At 41.2% G+C, this 21,192-nt stretch overlaps 1 protein-coding gene across 1 annotated transcript in view; it reads right to left on the bottom strand.

Moving 5' to 3' along the window:
• The window catches only part of ATXN10 (ataxin 10), a 124,359-nt gene that overhangs the window by 40,630 nt on the left and 62,537 nt on the right, over nt 1-21,192 (bottom strand). The window contains exons 6-8 of the mRNA XM_063446747.1: nt 9,650-9,730; nt 7,425-7,590; nt 1,826-1,934 (exon numbers count right to left, since the gene is read on the bottom strand). Coding sequence (XP_063302817.1) covers nt 1,826-1,934; nt 7,425-7,590; nt 9,650-9,730 — 356 coding nt within the window. The remainder of the gene's footprint in view (nt 1-1,825; nt 1,935-7,424; nt 7,591-9,649; nt 9,731-21,192) is intronic.

Raw genomic sequence — 21,192 nt, 5'->3', positions numbered from 1 at the left:
GTATCATTACAGCAGCTATGTATCATTATAGCATATTGTATCATTACAGCAGCTATGTATCATTATAGAATATTGTATCATTACAGCAGCTATGTATCATTATAGCATATTGTATCATTACAGCAGCTATGTATCATTATAGCATATTGTAGCATTACAGCAGCTATGTATCATTATAGCATATTGTATCATTACAGCAGCTATGTATCATTATAGCATATTGTATCATTACAGCAGCTATGTATCATTATAGCATATTGTAGCATTACAGCAGCTATGTATCATTATAGCATATTGTAGCATTACAGCAGCTATGTATCATTATAGCATATTGTAGCATTACAGCAGCTATGTATCATTATAGCATATTGTATCATTACAGCAGCTATGTATCATTATAGCATATTGTATCATTACAGCAGCTATGTATCATTATAGCATATTGTATCATTACAGCAGCTATGTATCATTATAGCATATCGTAGCATTACAGCAGCTATCTATCATTATAGCATATTGTAGCATTACAGCAGCTATGTATCATTATAGCATATTGTATCATTACAGCAGCTATGTATCATTATAGCATATTGTATCATTACAGCAGCTATGTATCATTATAGCATATTGTATCATTACAGCAGCTATGTATCATTATAGCATATTGTATCATTACAGCAGCTATGTATCATTATAGCATATTGTAGCATTACAGCAGCTATGTATCATTATAGCATATTGTATCATTACAGCAGCTATGTATCATTATAGCATATTGTAGCATTATAGCAGCTATGTATCATTATAGCATATTGTAGCATTACAGCAGCTATGTATCATTATAGCATATTGTATCATTACAGCAGCTATGTATCATTATAGCATATTGTATCATTACAGCAGCTATGTATCATTATAGCATATTGTAGCATTACAGCAGCTATGTATCATTATAGCATATTGTAGCATTACAGCAGCTATGTATCATTATAGCATATTGTATCATTACAGCAGCTATGTATCATTATAGCATATTGTAACATTACAGCAGCTATGTATCATTATAGCATATTGTATCATTACAGCAGCTATGTATCATTATAGCATATTGTATCATTACAGCAGCTATGTATCATTATAGCATATTGTATCATTACAGCAGCTATGTATCATTATAGCATATTGTATCATTACAGCATACTGTATCATAGCAGCAATTTTCTTCAGACCATTTTCAAGATGTTTGGAGGCAGGGGACAGCCTCTATGCTCTGGGTGTAATAATGAGGACATCTCCCTACCTTTGTCTATAACAGTTTTATGTGTAAGCAGAACTCAGCTGCACTGAATTGCCATTAGTCCATTCAGCTCAAACAAACTAACACAGTCCAGGGAGCGAAATGTTCAGTTTTTTATGTTACCGCTTCAAAATGGTCTGAAAAGAACAGAGAGAGCTGCACTCTTAGATAACAATCCCTATAGTATGTTCTAGGGCAGGCATAGGCAACCTTCGGCACTCCAGATGTTTTGGACTACACCTCCCATGAAGCTTTGCCAGCATTCCACGTGTAAGAGCATTATGGGGGGATGTAGTCCAAAACATCTGGAGTGCTGAAGGTTGCCTATCCCTGTTCTAGGGGTTATATTCTTTGGTATATCACTTTAACCGCAACCACCAATTTCTCAACTTTTACCCCAATTCCTAAAGGAACTTTACATGTAATATTTTGATGCTGTCTATTTGAGAGTCTTCATCAAAATAGGATACAATGAAATTAAATACCTAAAATAAATCTCTGTTATTAGCCACTTTTCCAAATACTTACCTATTACAGTTTCAAGTAACGAGGGGCGACTCTGTAAACAGGGGAGGAAGTCACTGTTTGAGGTCATTTCACAGAGAACATCAAGGAGTCGTACAACAACTAAAGCTTCCTGGGAATAAATGGAAACATAATTAAAATGAGGAGAACCCATGACCCAACAAAAAGTACGGCAGATCAGGGGATGGACGATGCCTTATACTCAGCACAGTGTCTGGACGCTAAGCATTATGTAATGGGAGCAACCTTTTTTTTTTTTTAATTAGCATGGACTTGATAAATGGTTTATACATATACCGTATTTATCGGCGTATAACACGCACCGGCGTATAACACGCACCTCATTTTTAGAAAGAAATTCCAGGAAATTTCCCCCCTCCCATAGTATTCCCCCCCCCCTCATCCCATAGTATTCTCCCCCCCTCCCCTCCCATAGTGTACTTCCCCCCCCCTCCCCTCCCATAGTGTACTTCCCCCCCCCCCTCCCCTCCCATAGTGTACTTCCCCCCCCTCCCATAGTGTACTTCCCCCCCCTCCCATAGTGTACTTCCCCCCCCTCCCATAGTGTACTTCCCCCTCATAGTGTACTTCCCCCTCCTCCCCTCCCATAGTGTACTTCCCCCCCTCCCCTCATAGTGTACTTCCCCCCCTCCCCTCCCATAGTGTACTTCCCCCCTCCTCCCCTCCCATAGTGTACTTCCCCCCTCCTCCCCTCCCATAGTGTACTTCCCCCCTCCTCCCCTCCTCCCCTCCCATAGTGTACTTCCCCCCTCCTCCCCTCCTCCCCTCCCATAGTGTACTTCCCCCCTCCTCCCCTCCCATAGTGTACTTCCCCCCTCCTCCCCTCCCATAGTGTACTTCCCCCCTCCTCCCCTCCCATAGTGTACTTCCCCCTCCTCCCCTCCCATAGTGTACTTCCCCCCCCCCTCCCATAGTGTACTTCCCCCCCCCCCTTCCCTCCCATAGTGTACTTCCCCCTCATAGTGTACTTCCCCCCCTCCCCTCATAGTGTACTTCCCCCTCCTCCCCTCCCATAGTGTACTTCCCCCTCCTCCCCTCCCATAGTGTACTTCCCCCTCCTCCCCTCCCATAGTGTACTTCCCCCTCCTCCCCTCCCATAGTGTACTTCCCCCCCTCCCCTCCCATAGTGTACTTCCCCCCTCCTCCCCTCCCATAGTGTACTTCCCCCCTCCTCCCCTCCTCCCCTCCCATAGTGTACTTCCCCCCTCCTCCCCTCCTCCCCTCCCATAGTGTACTTCCCCCCTCCTCCCCTCCTCCCCTCCCATAGTGTACTTCCCCCCTCCTCCCCTCCTCCCCTCCCATAGTGTACTTCCCCCCTCCTCCCCTCCTCCCCTCCCATAGTGTACTTCCCCCCTCCTCCCCTCCTCCCCTCCCATAGTGTACTTCCCCCCTCCTCCCCTCCTCCCCTCCCATAGTGTACTTCCCCCCTCCTCCCCTCCTCCCCTCCCATAGTGTACTTCCCCCCTCCTCCCCTCCCATAGTGTACTTCCCCCCCCCCTCCCCTCCCCTCCCATAGTGTACTTCCCCCCTCCTCCCCTCCCATAGTGTACTTCCCCCCCCCCTCCCCTCCCCTCCCATAGTGTACTTCCCCTCCCATAATTACTTACCTGTCCTGAAGCGTGGGCCGGCTTCACAGCTTGCACCGCGGTACAGGAACTTTAATTTCATGTTCCGGTTTCCGGCGGGACTGAAAGGAAGTGTGCACACTATTGTGCACACTTCCTTTCAGTCCCGCCGGAAACCGGAACATGAAATTAAAGTTCCTGTACCGCGGTGCAAGCTGTGAAGCCGGCCCACGCTTCAGGACAGGTAAGTAATTATGGGATATCGGCGTATAACACGCACCCACGATTTTTCCCCTATTTTCAGGGGGGGAAAGTGCGTGTTATACGCCGATAAATACGGTAACTTAAATAACACTTCAAACACGCAAACGACTTCAGCTTTCTGAAGTGCTTTATATATGTACAGTGTGCACTGGTTTCGATTTAGAATGCCAATTTTTTATGTAAATGTTCTACATTTCACTTGTTACAATTTCAAAATGTAAATCAGAGAGTTACAGAAATTCTCTTCCAATTCCATTAGTTCCATTGAGCTAATAGAATTGGCAAGCACCCTTGGTGAGAGAGTGTCTGCTAATACTTAATGAACTTTAGTACAATGTTAATGAAAAGATGGCTAGACCGCAGAGGCTCCTCGATGTAAAGCAAGCATGTTAAACTCGTTGACGTCATATTCCGGCACCCGGCATCACTAAACCGTGCGAAGGAGCAGTGAGGAGCAGAGAAGGACCCCAGGGAAATGTCTCACATCGGCTCCAAAAGGTAGGGAGCAATAAAGAAATGTATGTGTGCAAGAATGTGTGAGTGTGAGTGTGTGTGTGTCTGTAAGTATGTGTCTGTACTTTTTAAAATAAACCTAAGTTTCTATGAAAATTTAAGGTGTTTTTTTTTCGGCCCACATTAAATTAAACCTTGTTTACGTGGCCAGTGCCAGACTAAGTTTGATGTAAAGCTTCCGATTGGGTCACTTTAATGGCAGTGGAAAGAGGGGAATTCTTGCAGTAGCTGCAAATACAAGATCTGCTGCTACAGCAAGCTAATTTTCATATACCGCCGAAGACAACAGGCAAAAGGAAATATAAACAAATATATACATTATTACCATCAGTGGAGATACTGTTGAGACTCCCCGCGTATGGTTTCAGTACTGCTTCACTTCACAAGAGCCCGCACGCTTTTTTAAAATGTATTACACTACAACCCAGAGTCATCTATCACGACATCCTGGCCATTATTGTACCTAAATAGTGACCACACAGTTGCATACTGGGATAACTAGTACACAACGACTGCCTGTGACACAGGTAGGCATGACGATTAGTATAACCGTGGAAGCAGTAAAAATAGTGGAACAGATTGATGATCAGCACATGGGCTCTGTAATATAACATATAGTCCTATTTACACATCTCAACAGCATAGTCATATTGTGTTATTTTTATTCTCTGAATGCTAATTTATATTATTGAAACAATGCCATTAGGACTATACATATATTATTAACTATGAGAGGTTTGCTATTATCAAATGTGGTCCTAATACACTTATACATATCTTGATTTCCTGATTAAAGTGTAATTAGACTATCATTTCCATTACATTAAGTTCCTACTAACAAGAAGTCTATTAAGCAACAGCTCAATGAGTCTTTAATGAGGAGTATATTTTAGTCTCAAATATGACTCAAGCTGATATAAGAAATTTGTTTTATTAACATCACAAAATAAGTTTGAATATGTTCAGAATGGGTTAATTTCACATAAGTGTGATTTCCCTTCCAATAGGAGGAGCACTATGATGTCCTCGAACACATATTTCAAACTGACCAATAAGACACGCTCACCTAGACCAAATGGGACAGAATCTCCTATTTAAACTCAGTGCTCTGTACCGGCCGGTTCCCCTCTGATGAGCCAGGTCGGGCGAAACGCGCGTGTCAGGGGTCCTGTCAGTGCTCTCCTGTTTCATCCTATGATAGCACACGGACTTGCCACTGAGCTGATTTTTTTTATTTATTCACTCGTTCACAGAGCGATCATGCTCTTTTCTATAGGGATCATATGCAATTAGTCGAGAGTGGGATTAGCAATAGGTGCCCTTGAAGGCGATAGGGATTAGCAGTAGGTGCCCTTCAAGGCAATAGGGATTAGCAATAAGTGCCCAATTATGGCATACACCAGTTTACCATATCATGACAGCAACTATGTATCATTATAGCATATTGTATCATAGCAGCAATTTTCTTCAGACCACTTTTTTAAGCTGTTTGGGGAGGCAGGGGACAGCCTCTATGCTCTGGATGTTATAATGAGGACATCTCACTTATTTTGTCTATAATAGTTTTATGTGTAAGCATAACTGAATTGCCATTAGTCCATTCAGCTCAAATAAACTAACACAGTCCATACAGCTATGCGGTACTGATTTTTTTTTTCACTATAGTTTTTTATTTCCTGTGATCGAGTGTCTGATTAGCAATAGGTGCCTTGAAGGCATGGGAGGATTATTACAGAATGCCTGGCATCGAGTGTGGGATTAGTAAGAGTTGCCCGTGAAGGCACGTGAGGGAAGTTGCAGAGTGACCACACCAGTAGTGTAGATCGAATCCGATTCACTCCAGAACGAATCTTCCTGGTTTCATAGTACTACTTGAATGTCATTTTTTACTGGTCTTGCTATAGCACGCTATCTGCAAGGGTTACAAGTATATATGCCCATGGAGGCACTGTGATTCTCCCTCCTACACAGTCAGATAGCTACTCTGTTTCCATATATGGTTTAGAACTTACCTTCGCTCTGACGAACGGTTTAGTTTACTTCACCTTTTTTCCCCCGGAATTGATATTTCTATTGCTTGGACAGTTTTCCCTCTTGGCCAATTTATACTGACATAAACCCTGGCACAGACGTGTGCATGGGTATATCTTTATCAGATTTGAAGTAATTACACATTATGATACTTCACCAGGTTATTTGCAATATTACTTTTTAAAGATATTTAGCAAGTTAGCATATACCAGCGTTAAGAGTTAATAGCATCTATTCACATACCTACCCTATACCTGTTTTGAATATAACATTGCGAATAGGCAATTGGGGATATAGAGACTTACCCGATATGAATAGCAGGGCTCTGCGTTTACCTTATTAGCTGGTGATAATTATTTGACTAGACTATTTACTTACCTATCGTATACCAGTTGGTTTATACACAAGCACCACTGTATACAAGTTTGTTTACATTTTAACTTTTTCAATAACATTTATTTTCTTTATTTTAATGTTCCAAGTCTGAAAGGCAGCTGGCACTCTACTCAGACGATATTATATCCCAGTTCCCTTTTTGGTACACTACTCTCTGTCCACTTATACAAGTTTCTATCCTGGGGTTACCCCCCGTTATTAGTATACCAGTTGGACTACTGGCTCGATTTCATTTCTTTTCTTGCAGAAAATATATGCATGTTTTATTTGGGAATATATCCACTAAACTGTTGACATTAAAAAATAAATCTGTTTAATTTCGACAGGTTGTGGAGCACCGTGGTGGGACACCGCAGGCTACCGCAAAGGGAAACTACAAAGATGGAGGCAGAGAAATAATGCACCATTGTGGTTTGTTTGTTTACATTTTTTGCAATGGTTTTATTGTTATTAACTTACACAATGCAATACAGTACATCTAAGGATTTACACACATAAGTTACTGGTGCACACAGAAAAAAAATGATATCAGTGACATGAATTTGAGTTCTATATGGGTACCATTTCCAGTCCCTAGCAATGGTGTTGAATCACATGTAAGATATTAAAATAAGCTGTATATTTTCTCTTTAATCAGGAAGTGTATCACAGTCAAAATAGGAGACTACGGCAAACCCACCATTCCCATCATCCACAAATGATGTGCAATCTATTGCTTATGGACTAAGTGGACAATTTGCCAAACGGTTTCTTCTCTCAGTATATCTCTTTGTATGACGTGAGGGTACACAAGAAGATGGATAGTGTCTCACCTGTTCGCTACTATTCCCGGGGATAGTGAGTTTTAAGACAGCTTGGCACTGGTTTTGGAAGCAGTCAGAAAGGAACTCGCCAATCCTTTGCAAACTAATAGCGTCTTCGGGAGCAATAGGCTCTCTCTCGTTAAACTTGGCCATAATTATTTCAAGCATGGTGATCCTGTGGGAAGAAGGTTAAGGATTTTTAATTTCATTTGATCCTAAAACAGAGTCTCCAGCTATAGGCTGCAATTTAAAGCAAAAAATAAAAAATAAAAAAGACTTTTTTGATAAGAAACCCATTTAACAACAAGCACATTTGTTTTAAAAATGATTACGTTAAATAATTTGAAACATGAAATGAATGATAGTATAAAAGGAACATGCCAAGCACCATACCCACTACATGATGCCATACTGTACTTAAAACCTTTTTAAACATATTATTTCAGACAGGATTGGAAATATTAATACCGGTTTGCCACACAGGTTGTGATTATAATTAGAAACAAGAAAGATTAAATGTACTGCTTATGAGTTTTGTAAGGACCCTGCTGGTATTTTTGGGAATGTAGCTGCCTACAAATGCATCCACAATCTAAAAATGTCTGAAGTATACAGGGATTTGGAGGTTGTTACTGAAGCTTGCACATAATGAATGCTGTGTACGGACTTCCACTTGGGCCCTCTCGGATTGCTAGAATGCATAAATATATCTGCTTCACCAACCTATTTAATGTGTAGGGAGACGGAAAGGGGTATACATTCCAAGTCCCTCTGCAGAGACGTAGTGACGAAAAAAAAACTGGTGGAGACATTTGTTTCACTACAGTCTGAAATATAATTCAAAAGTTAAAGTTTCTTGAGGTCGGAAATTTCCAGATTTTAAGAATAAAGAGTCTACGATTTAACAACAAGGTGTGACTATAAGTGTATTTATAAAGCATTAACATTGTCTGTGGCGTAGTTCAAAACGTAAATATTACATACAATCGGTGACATCATACGTTTACTCACTTGTATAGGAGGTAAGGAAGGAGCAGATAACATTCGCTTTAGAGTGTAAAGGGGGGATAAATCAATCAGAGGATTCCATAGAGTAGAATGTGGAGATTTTGAGAACTTTGCCCCAGAATGGCTGTGTACGTTGTAATGCCACACTCTGTTTTTCAGTTGTCTGCTTCGGGACCTGTAAACTTAGCTCTTTCTCATTCTCTATTTGCTTTAATGCAGCTACAAAAAGCAAAGCAAACCGGGTACTACATATTTTACTGCCTGGACACATTCTTTACAATAACGATTGTGGCACCTTTCTGGTGTTTGGCCCACATGGTAAATCTTCCCATCGAGTTACAAACCCTGTGCCTAGCGGTATATCAGAAGGAACATGGCATTAGATGTACACGACTAGAAAGATGCTGAGCTGGAGGCTTTATAAATAGTCCTCAAGTAGATAAAGGGAAAACGTTAACTATAGATTTTTATTATAAGCATTTTTTTATATGGCAACAACAGATTCCACAGCACTTTACAATGTTTCGAGATGAAGAAGGCCTTGCTCAAACAAGCTTACAATATGTGAGGATTTGAGGTAGGTAGGCAGATATATATCATTAGATCAGTTACTGGTAAAGTAATCTAACTAGGATTTGAACCTGAAATTCACAGTTCTAAGGCAGTGATGCCATTGCTCTAACTAGATGATATATGTCGGCTATGTCATCGTCCTACGAGGCCAATGATTCCTTTCAAACCTTTATGTGATTCATCCACATTATTGTGGCAACAGCAGTTTGCATGTTTTTTGTTTGTTTTTTCCCTAAAACAACAAGCGGCCTGCATGAAAAGATCTTTTAATCACCTTTGTAAAAACTAAAAAAATGAAGAATTTCTCTTTTTAAAACCCATAGCCAACGGCTCGATGTACAAACCAAACAACGTCTCACCCACCAGCATAAAATGAAATGCAATGTGCGAGCGCCATGCAGGAAATCTGTTCGTATTGTTTTACAGGGATGGCACCAATCGGAATCATGCAATCTTACACACACACCGCGGTGCCAGTATGTGGCTAAGATGTAATGTTAACCACCTCATTTTAAACCATTACAGACATAAAAACATGTATTTAGGGTTACGGTGCCAGCTCCGAAACCACACCATTTTTCAATCATATGAACAGGATGCATTTGAGGAACGCTAAATGCTCTGAACCACACTGGCTCTTAGGAAGCACTTACCTTTCCTGATCCGTCTGCTTGGAATACATCGACTTCACCAGCTCCGGGCATTTTAGGAAATGGCCTGTGACTATCAGGTGCCTGAAAGGATAACAACTATTTCAGTACAATAAAAAAAAAAAAATCACTTGCTACACATGCTACCTTATCAAGAAAATCAATAATAATAATAATAATAATAATAATAGTTGTACATTTAACCAGGAACAATAATTCATCTTATAAACCAATGTTACTCATTTTATTAACTTTGGAAGGATGAAAGGCTGAATTGACCTGGTCAATAATAAAAAAAATGTCAGGTCTGCAGAATTGCTGGGGAGCACTAACCACTAAGCTATCTATAAACACACACACAAAAAAAAAAAAGACCAACGAATCCAATATTTTTCATTTTGAACTGAATGGTATGTGAAAGAAGAAATAACAAAAAAATGAACAGCTGTCCGATGTCAGAGAAGTTGTTCTGCTGATCACATAAAAACGAATAACCCAAATCGTGCAGTCTCCTGCATGTGGAGACATCAGCTCTGTTCTATATTTGTTTGTGCAATGACTGGGACCAGCAATTACACTTTACTGGCACTCAATCCTACACTGGACAGAGTGTGCCTCAACCCTGCAGAAGTCACCAAGCTGCAAAACCGGAGGGAAAAGCACTGCCTACACAGGAAGTAAAGCTACTGTAAATAGGATTTTATCTTCTGTTGCTTCGAAAAACCAAGAGTAAAAATGATTTAAAGATTGTACAATGGCTTTGTATTTTGGCAGATACATGCTGTTAATTGGGTGATCTCACAGCTAATCTGCCTGACTGCCAGTGGTTGATAGCAGGATTTAAATTTCCTTATAACGCCATATTCCTATGAACAAGGAGAAATTATTGCAGGTCCACTTTAGAGACTACCTTTCAGGACAGAGACAGTCCAGATCCTTTCAGCATTTAGCAGCTATATTATTGCCACTGTATTGCGAATCTTCAAGCAGCCATGCAGAATACAGCACCTCTGTTAATACTGTAACCCCATACCTAGGATCAGAAGTAGCACAGGGTACAAATACCAGGATAAATACATTGTGCCAGCATTGAAACAAACTATCATCACACTAGGGACTTTTTGCTAGAGCAGCTCAGAAACCCTAGATGGCAGCCGATTTCTATCGGCAGTAAAATAACTAGTGAGTTCTACCATGACAGATCTCTGTAATCGCTTTTATTAATTCATATAGAACCACGTCATATTTTTGTTTGGAGGTGGGGTAAGGGATGTTATGTTTCTTAAAGGCAGATAACAAAATATATATATATTTTCTCCACCATAATGCAACATAATGCTCAAGGGCATGAGAGACTGAATACATCATTTCCCATAAATAAACGAATGATTAGCGGTTTGTCTGGTTCCTTAAAAGAGGAAATAGGAAGAATGCGTGCAATAACAGAAATAAAAAAATTTAAAAAAAAAACACAGAAAATGCAGTTACAAAATATACACAAAGCCTCGAACAGTGTTACTCAGCATGTTTTAAGAATGTAAGCTCATAAGCCAGGCTGCAAGAAAGAATATAAAATACTTAAAATGTAAGTGTTTGCAAGGCTCTTAAAAATATTCAAACAACGCCACGAGGCAAATGGCATCTGATGTTACAGCCACCCATTTCTTCCATGCAGCACGGCTGCTATAGGTATAGAATGTGACCGAGCGGTTATAGAGTGCCTTTACTGAGACACAGACTTTGTATCATACTAAAGACTTGCCATTAAACTTAAAGGGACAATGTAAGCGTAAAACCACTTTAATCATAATGAGGTGGCTTTGATGTTCAAACCAAGTCCTCTTTTTCTCTTATAATGTAATACTTTGCCATTTCTGAGAAACTCCAATTTATACATTCGGTTAAAATACCATAAGACTGAAAGCAACTAGAACCACTTCCTATTTGGCATCGTCCTATACAGCATGGACGTGGAACGTAGCTAATGCCCCTTACAAAGAAGCATTGGATTCAGTTCTTTGGGTTGGCGGTTTGTGGCAATCTCCACAGATCAAACACAGATAAATATCGTTAGAATGTTTCTTTACAGGGAAAAGATGCAATGTTCTGATCAGTCATAGCAATTTGTAATAGTACAGATGTTATAGTTATTTTGCAATTAAAAACAAACATGCTTTTTTTCACGTTAAACTATAAAATGTGCAATGTTATGCATCCCTCACTACTGTTATTTTATGTTGTCTGAAACGCCGGCAAAAGCTGTTGGGGCAATGCTGATGCGTATGTACTGTTTATTATATGCACCAAAAAAAAAGAATTAAAAAAAAAAAAAAGAAACATGCTTATTCTGGGGTTTTATTTTATTTTATCTTTTTGGTGTATTCAACCAAGTAAATACTACTCATGTACAGGGAGTGCAGAATTATTAGGCAAGTTGTATTTTTGAGGATTAATTTTATTATTGAACAACAACCATGTTCTCAATGAACCCAAAAAACTCATTAATATCAAAGCAGAATATTTTTGGAAGTAGTTTTTAGTTATAGCTATTTTAGGGGGATATCTGTGTGTGCAGGTGACTATTACTGTGCATAATTATTAGGCAACTTAACAAAAAACAAATATATACCCATTTCAATTATTTATTTTTACCAGTGAAACCAATATAACATCTCAACATTCACAAATATACATTTCTGACATTCAAAAACAAAACAAAAACAAATCAGTGACAGCCACCTTTCTTTGCAAGGACACTCAAAAGCCTGCCATCCATGGATTCTGTCAGTTTTTTTTTTTTTTTTTTTTTAAATTCTTTATTTTTGTAGTGCAGATAAGAACATACGTCTTGTCATGCCCCAATAGCAATTGACAAGAGAGTCAGGATACATAATGTACAAGCAGTAAGGCATTTAGTTTAAGATGCACCATTTTTTTTTTTTAAAGTAGGTATATCAGGATTATAAACATGCTTTTTTAAATCTCTCTAGTAACAAGCTAGGTACATGCCATATCTACATCTGTCATAGTAAACTCTTAAGTGAATAGTAACAGTAGCTTTAATCTGATCAGATCTAGTAGTATTACAATAGTACAATGCGTATTTCTTAGAGTAGTTAATGCAATTAAAGACTATAGCCTATGCATTGTGTTATCTAGCATGTCTAGGGTTTTTATGAAAAGGCCTCTTCGCTGAAGCAGGAGTGATTGCATTTTGATTCTTTCCACCCCGGGTAACCCACAGTCCAGCAAGGGGATAGGCGTTGGTTTTGTGTCAGGAGACCCTATTGGGTAGCTTAAACGTGGCAGAAGGGTAAGGGCCCGGGAACCACTGTGTTAGACATAGTGAAAGTCCCCTAGTGGTGTACTTGCGGTTCCTTCCTCATCGTGTCCATGTGTGTCTTGCGCGGTACCGCTAGAGATTCAGAATGTGGATCTAGGTCGTTGGGTCACTGTTTCCTCTGTGAGTTGGGCCAGTGGTGGTGTTTAGGCGATTGGTTGCTTGTGGTGCTGTTTGTGTTGGCGTTAGGAGGCTCCGGCTTCTCCGTCAGTTTGGCCGGGTTCTGGGTGGTTCTTTGCAGGTGCCCGCCAGTTCCCCTATGGCTCATGCCGGCCCGCTACCACTGTGAGGCGAATGCGTCCGTCTGCTGTATGTCGCGGGTGGCTCGACATGCGGTCTCCGCCATTTTGAGGATTGGGCCTCACTGTCACAGCCTGGGGTGCCGTTGTTGCTGCGCGCTGGCAGGGTTCAGGTGGGGACCGGGATCACCCCCCCGGTCCAGAGGGGGGAGGACAGGACCGGTTCCACCTAGCTCTGTGCTTCGCTCACCTCGCTGGTGGGCAGGATAGCGGGGCAGCGGCCGTCTGCTCCACTCACCGCCCGAGCAGTCCCCATCGTGGGTGACGGAGAGCGCCCCTCCGAGGGACTAGAACGTTACAGCAAGCCTCTCCTCGGAACCAGGGTGGCTTCCTGCACTGGATCGCTGTGCCAGGTACTTATCAAGTCGTTTTTGTGCTATAAAACTGGTAGAGTTTGTAGGAGCCTCTCCATTTTGCGACCGTTCCGCATGGCGGTCCGGCCCCGCCCCCGATTCTGTCAGTGTTTTGATCTGTTCACCATCAACATTGCGTGCAGCAGCAACCACAGCCTCCCAGACACTGTTCAGAGAGGTGTCCTGTTTTCCGTCCTTGTAAATCTCACATTTGATGATGGACCACAGGTTCTCAATGGGGTTCAGATCAGGTGAACAAGGAGGCCATGTCATTAGATTTTCTTCTTTTATACCCTTTCTTGCCAGCCACGCTGTGGAGTACTTGGACGCATGTGATGGAGCATTGTCCTGCATGAAAATCATGTTTTTCTTGAAGGATGCAGACTTCTTCCTGTACCACTGCTTGAAGAAGGTGTCTTCCAGAAACTGGCAGTAGGACTGGGAGTTGAGCTTGACTCCATCCTCAACCCAAAAAGGCCCCACAAGCTCATCTTTGATGATACCAGCCCAAACCAGTACTCCACCTCCACCTTGCTGGCGTCTGAGTCGGACTGGAGCTCTCTGCCCTTTACCAATCCAGCCACAGGCCCATCCATCTGGCCCATCAAGACTCACTCTCATTTCATCAGTCCATAAAACCTTAGAAAAATCAGTCTTGAGATATTTCTTGGCCCAGTCTTGACGTTTCAGCTTGTGTGTCTTGTTCAGTGGTGGTCGTCTTTCAGCCTTTCTTACTTTGGCCATGTCTCTGAGTATTGCACACCTTGTGCTTTTGGGCACTCCAGTGATGTTGCAGCTCTGAAATATGGCCAAACTGGTGGCTAGTGGCATCTTGGCAGCTGCACGCTTGACTTTTCTCAGTTCATGGGCAGTTATTTTGCGCCTTGGTTTCTCAATTACACTTTACTGGCACTCAATCCTACACTGGACAGAGTGTGCCTCAACCCTGCAGAAGTCACCAAGCTGCAAAACGGGAGGGAAAAGCACTGCCTACACAGGAAGTAAATCTACTGTAAATAGGTTTTTAATCTTCTGTTGCTTCAAAGAACCAAGAGTAAAAATGATTTAAAGATTGTACAATGGCTTTGTATTTTGGCAGATACATGCTGTTAATTGGGTGATCTCACAGCTGATCTGCCTGACTGCCAGTAGTTGATAGCAGGATTTAAATTTCCTTATAACGCCATATTCCTATGAACAAGGAGAAATTATTGCAGGTCCACTTTAGAGACTACCTTTCAGGACAGAGACAATCCAGATCCTTTCAGCATTTAGCAGCTATATTATTGCCACTGTATTGCGAATCTTCAAGCAGTCATGCAGAATACAGCACCTCTGTTAATACTGTAACCCCATACCCAGGATCAGAAGTAGCACAGGGTACAAATACCAGGATAAATACATTGTGCCAGCATTGAAACAAACTATCATCACACTAGGGACTTTTTGCTAGAGCAGCTCAGAAACCCTAGATGGCAGCCGATTTCTATCGGCAGTAAAATAACTAGTGAGTTCTACCATGACAGATCTCTGTAATCGCTTTTATTAATTCATATAGAACCACGTCATATTTTTGTTTGGAGGTGGGGTAAGGGATGTTATGTTTCTTAAAGGCAGATAACAAAATATATATTTTTTTTTCTCCACCATAATGCAACATAATGCTCAAGGGCATGAGAGACTGAATACATCATTTCCCATAAATAAACGAATGATTAGCGGTTTGTCTGGTTCCTTAAAAGAGGAAATAGGAAGAATGCGTGCAATAACAGAAATTAAAAATTTAAAAAAAAAACACAGTAAATGCAGTTACAAAATTTACACAAAGCCTCGAACTGTGTTACTCAGCATGTTTTAAGAATGTAAGCTCATAAGCCAGGCTGCAAGAAAGAATATAAAATACTTAAAATGTAAGTGTTTGCAAGGCTCTTAAAAATATTCAAACAACGCCACGAGGCAAATGGCATCTGATGTTACAGCCACCCATTTCTTCCATGCAGCACGGCTGCTATAGGTATAGAATGTGACCGAGCGGTTATAGAGTGCCTTTACTGAGACACAGACTTTGTATCATACTAAAGACTTGCCATTAAACTTAAAGGGACAATGTAAGCGTAAAACCACTTTAATCATAATGAGGTGGCTTTGATGTTCAAACCAAGTCCTCTTTTTCTCTTATAATGTAATACTTTGCCATTTCTGAGAAACTCCAATTTATACATTCGGTTAAAATACCATAAGACTGAAAGCAACTAGAACCACTTCCTATTTGGCATCGTCCTATACAGCATGGACGTGGAACGTAGCTAATGCCCCTTACAAAGAAGCATTGGATTCAGTTCTTTGGGTTGGCGGTTTGTGGCAATCTCCACAGATCAAACACAGATAAATATCGTTAGAATGTTTCTTTACAGGGAAAAGATGCAATGTTCTGATCAGTCATAGCAATTTGTAATAGTACAGATGTTATAGTTATTTTGCAATTAAAAACAAACATGCTTTTTTTCACGTTAAACTATAAAATGTGCAATGTTATGCATCCCTCACTACTGTTATTTTATGTTGTCTGAAACGCCGGCAAAAGCTGTTGGGGCAATGCTGATGCGTATGTACTGTTTATTATATGCACCAAAAAAAAAGAATAAAAAAAAAAAAAAAAGAAAGAAACATGCTTATTCTGGGGTTTTATTTTATTTTATCTTTTTGGTGTATTCAACCAAGTAAATACTACTCATGTACAGGGAGTGCAGAATTATTAGGCAAGTTGTATTTTTGAGGATTAATTTTATTATTGAACAACAACCATGTTCTCAATGAACCCAAAAAACTCATTAATATCAAAGCTGAATATTTTTGGAAGTAGTTTTTAGTTTGTTTTTAGTTATAGCTATTTTAGGGGGATATCTGTGTGTGCAGGTGACTATTACTGTGCATAATTATTAGGCAACTTAACAAAAAACAAATATATACCCATTTCAATTATTTATTTTTACCAGTGAAACCAATATAACATCTCAACATTCACAAATATACATTTCTGACATTCAAAAACAAAACAAAAACAAATCAGTGACAGCCACCTTTCTTTGCAAGGACACTCAAAAGCCTGCCATCCATGGATTCTGTCAGTGTTTTGATCTGTTCACCATCAACATTGCGTGCAGCAGCAACCACAGCCTCCCAGACACTGTTCAGAGAGGTGTACTGTTTTCCCTCCTTGTAAATCTCACATTTGATGATGGACCACAGGTTCTCAATGGGGTTCAGATCAGGTGAACAAGGAGGCCATGTCATTAGATTTTCTTCTTTTATACCCTTTCTTGCCAGCCACGCTGTGGAGTACTTGGACGCATGTGATGGAGCATTGTCCTGCATGAAAATCATGTTTTTCTTGAAGGATGCAGACTTCTTCCTGTACCACTGCTTGAAGAAGGTGTCTTCCAGAAACTGGCAGTAGGACTGGGAGTTGAGCTTGACTCCATCCTCAACCCAAAAAGGCCCCACAAGCTCATCTTTGATGATACCAGCCCAAACCAGTACTCCACCTCCACCTTGCTGGCGTCTGAGTCGGACTGGAGCTCTCTGCCCTTTACCAATCCAGCCACAGGCCCATCCATCTGGCCCATCAAGACTCACTCTCATTTCATCAGTCCATAAAACCTTAGAAAAATCAGTCTTGAGATATTTCTTGGCCCAGTCTTGACGTTTCAGCTTGTGTGTCTTGTTCAGTGGTGGTCGTCTTTCAGCCTCTTACTTTGGCCATGTCTCTGAGTGTAGCGGAATGCAGTAAGCCTGTCCTGCAAAATGTCTATGTGACTGTATTCGTTCTATTTTTTCCTATGTTGAAATTGCTATTCGTCTATTTAATATGTGAATTGTATGTTATTCGGTAGTTTCCATCCGTACTATATGCTTATGGAAACTACCGAACGGAGGGACCACCCCGGAGAGAAGTGTGCCAGCAATTAAGGTTCACATTCTTTCCAAACCGCAAGTTAACCAGCTCATTAACATTGTATCTGGGTGGCCGCCATTCGGCATGCGTACACGTGGCGGCGGCCATCTTACGCATGAAAATCTAAGCGGTGTTTGGTCGTCGAGTGTCTGGAACTCAAATCGGACACTCAAACAACCGAACACCGCTGAGACCTCCAGAGCTCCGTAACTGCCGAACAGAGAGACATAACGGATCCCCATTCGGTAGTAAAGTACCGAACGAGGGAATCACTATCTATGTGAATTAAAGTATAGATGGCAATTATAAAGGTCTGTTTTAACTGGCGAACGGAGACCGACCGCAGGGCCCAATCTCATGGAACCCTTTTCGGATACCAACTCGTGTGCGGTCGGTCAAACTTTATCTTCCCGTAACTACCGAACCACTGGTCCGATCTGGGTGAATTTTGGATATTATATTCACCCAGATCAGCGCTACCTAGCGGTACCCTAATATTAAGGTTATGTGATGGTTTAGGGGTACATCCAGGTTTGGGGTAAAGTACTGTACAAGTTAAGGGGATTATGACTCACTCTGAGGGGAGGAGAGGTGTGGGAGGTAACGAGCACTGTATTGGTTACTGTCCTAATTACTGTAGTTCCCTCCCTTGCATGGGAGCAGGCTTTATAAGAAACCTTGGAATAAACGATTGTCAGTTCTACTCCTGAAACTGTGTGTAGTCCTGTTATTGGGAGTGCTGTGGGGATATTGCTGTACCTTTTTACCTGCTGGAAACTCTGCTGTGGATTTACTATTGACTTGTTCCTGAGCCTCCCTGGGATCCAAAGTGGAGAATAGCTGTGAGAAATCAGCTCTCCGCTACACTGAGTATTGCACACCTTGTGCTTTTGGGCACTCCAGTGATGTTGCAGCTCTGAAATATGGCCAAACTGGTGGCAAGTGGCATCTTGGCAGCTGCACGCTTGACTTTTCTCAGTTCATGGGCAGTTATTTTGCGCCTTGGTTTCTCCACACGCTTCTTGCGACCCTGTTGACTATTTTGAATGAAACGCTTGATTGTTCGATGATCACGCTTCAGAAGCTTTGCAATTTTAAGAGTGCTGCATCCCTCTGCAAGACATCTCACTATTTTAAACTTTTCTGAGCCTGTCAAGTCCTTCTTTTGACCCATTTTGCCAAAGGAAAGGAAGTTGCCTAATAATTATGCACACCTGATATAGGGTGCTGATGTCATTAGACCACACCCCTTCTCATTACAGAGATGCCCATCACCTAATATGCTTAATTGGTAGTAGGCTTTCGAGCCTATACAGCTTGGAGTAAGACAACATGCATAAAGAGGATGATGTGGTCAAAATACTCATTTGCCTAATAATTCTGCACTCCCTGTATATGGTTTTCTGAAATAACATGCAGATGTATAAATAATATCAAAATCCATTTACTGATAGAGACAAGTGACATGTTTCGTCATTTTAAATAATAAACAGGATGCTCCAAACTGGAAGTTTTTTGTAAATGTTTTTAAAATTAGAACTTGGACAAAGAAGGCATCACTCGAGTAAACTGAAAAAATAACCCAAATGAAGCAGGAAAATAAAACGGCACAGCAGGAACAGTAAACAAAAGCACTCAATAAACCAGCCTAAAACACAACACTGTTTATACATAAGCTCTAACGCTTCCATTTCTCCTCATTTGCAATGTGTGCCCTGGCTGTGGCAATTTTCTGGAACTGTTTTAGGCTACTACCTCATGGTCGGTCAGTCAAAACAGTTTTAGGCTACCACCTCATGGTCGGTCAGTCAAAACTTTGTTTAAACCTAACTCTCGTTCTACCGAACCAATCTTAGTGCTTTTTGGATATGTTGTGCGCTCATCTCAGGGCTATTCGGGAATATAATTTTTGTGGGGTTCCTGTATGGTTTTCATTTATTTTTGTGATGTGTAAAGATTGTATGTAAGTTTTCCTATTTGAGAGATAATGGAGTTCTCTAAATTGGAGCTCAATTATCTCTCAAACACAATGGCTTGTGGGAAGGAAACCCCTGCGATTTTGTCTTAGAAACCCCATGCTAGGGGCACTGCATAAAAAGCCGAGTGTGGCCTACTAAAGATCAGATTGCTTCTTCTACCCAATACGACTGGTTGTGTCCATTATATTGGGGACATTTTACACAAAGATAATATTATCACCATATTCAGCACATCTGGAATTAGGACTAGTGGAGGATTGAAGGAATAACCGCAATAGACAAGCGTACCCGTGACACTCAGTAATCAGCAGACCAAGAGTGTGCAGTTCGAATCAGTAAGACCACCTATATGTGATGCACAGGCAAGGACTGTCCCTATGGAGGAAACCAACCTTCCTTCCACAGATTGTCTCGGGAGCTTCAGCAAACCGACATTCATCATTCACATGGTAGGTTTGTGATTTAGTGCAAGGATAGGGTTGTCACAATCATGGATGGACAACATGTCCTTCTATGTGTTTTATAGTTCTATCATACATGGTACTGTAAGAAGAACACATTTTTCAGGAAAGCCGGTCTACATATATAAAATATTCAGGGTCTGTTTCCAAAGACCCCTAAAATGTTCAAACTATGAGACTGTGCTGGGAGTAAACCTAAGTGTGTCTCAGTCAGGGCTATATGAGGATCTGAATTAATCTCATAACCTCCTGTCCAGCAAAGCTTATCAGATCAGATGAATGGAATAACTGAAAAAGTTGATAGCAACTATACCACTTCTGGTTACGGCACAAACATTAAAGGGACACTATAGTCACCTGGACAGCTTAATGGGGTTGTTCAGGTGAGTCTAATAGCTCCCTGCAGAACTATTCATGTAAACACTGTATTTTCTCAGAAAATACAGTGTTTACCTTAAAAACTAGGAACACCTCCAGTTGCAGTCACTCAGAGTGAACCAGAGGGACGTCCGAGTTAAGTGCGGCCTAATTCGCATTCATCACGTTTGATGTCTTCACGCTTGGCTGAAGACATCAACCATGCTATCAGACAATGTGGGAGATAAGGATCTCCTGCACACACAGCGTCTGCTCGGCTCAGGCTGACAGGCTGAAGGCAGGAGACCGAGCAGGAGGATCTACTGACTTCAAACAGTAAGTAGACTTATTTTAAAAACTGAGAGTGAGTGTGAGAGAGTTCGAGTGTGAGAGAGTTAGAGTGATTGAGAGTGTGAGTAAGAGTGTGAGAGTGAAAGAGTGTAAATGAGAAAGTGTAAGTGTGAGTGTGAGAGTGTGAGTGAGTGAGAGAAATAGATATATAGAAATAGATAGCAATAGATAGATAGTGTGTGTATGTTTAACAATATTTATTTACAATGTTTGTATACAAACACTACATATAGAGATCTACATATAGAGATCTCTATATATAGTGTTGGTATACTTACTTTGGGCTGGAGGGTTGCGGTAGGAGGGGGTGGGCAGCTCGTGAACGCGCATATCGCGCACATGCACAGTAGAGCGCTCAGGTCATTCATAACGTTCATGCCGCACTATGGAGTTCCCGACTGGTGCAGAGCGAAGCCACGCAAGCGCACCAGGGAGCGATGGCGCTTCTCAA

Source organism: Pelobates fuscus, chromosome 3 (assembly GCF_036172605.1).
Source record: "Pelobates fuscus isolate aPelFus1 chromosome 3, aPelFus1.pri, whole genome shotgun sequence".
Lineage (NCBI taxonomy): Eukaryota > Metazoa > Chordata > Amphibia > Anura > Pelobatidae > Pelobates > Pelobates fuscus.
This window is presented reverse-complemented; position numbering and strand designations above follow the sequence as displayed.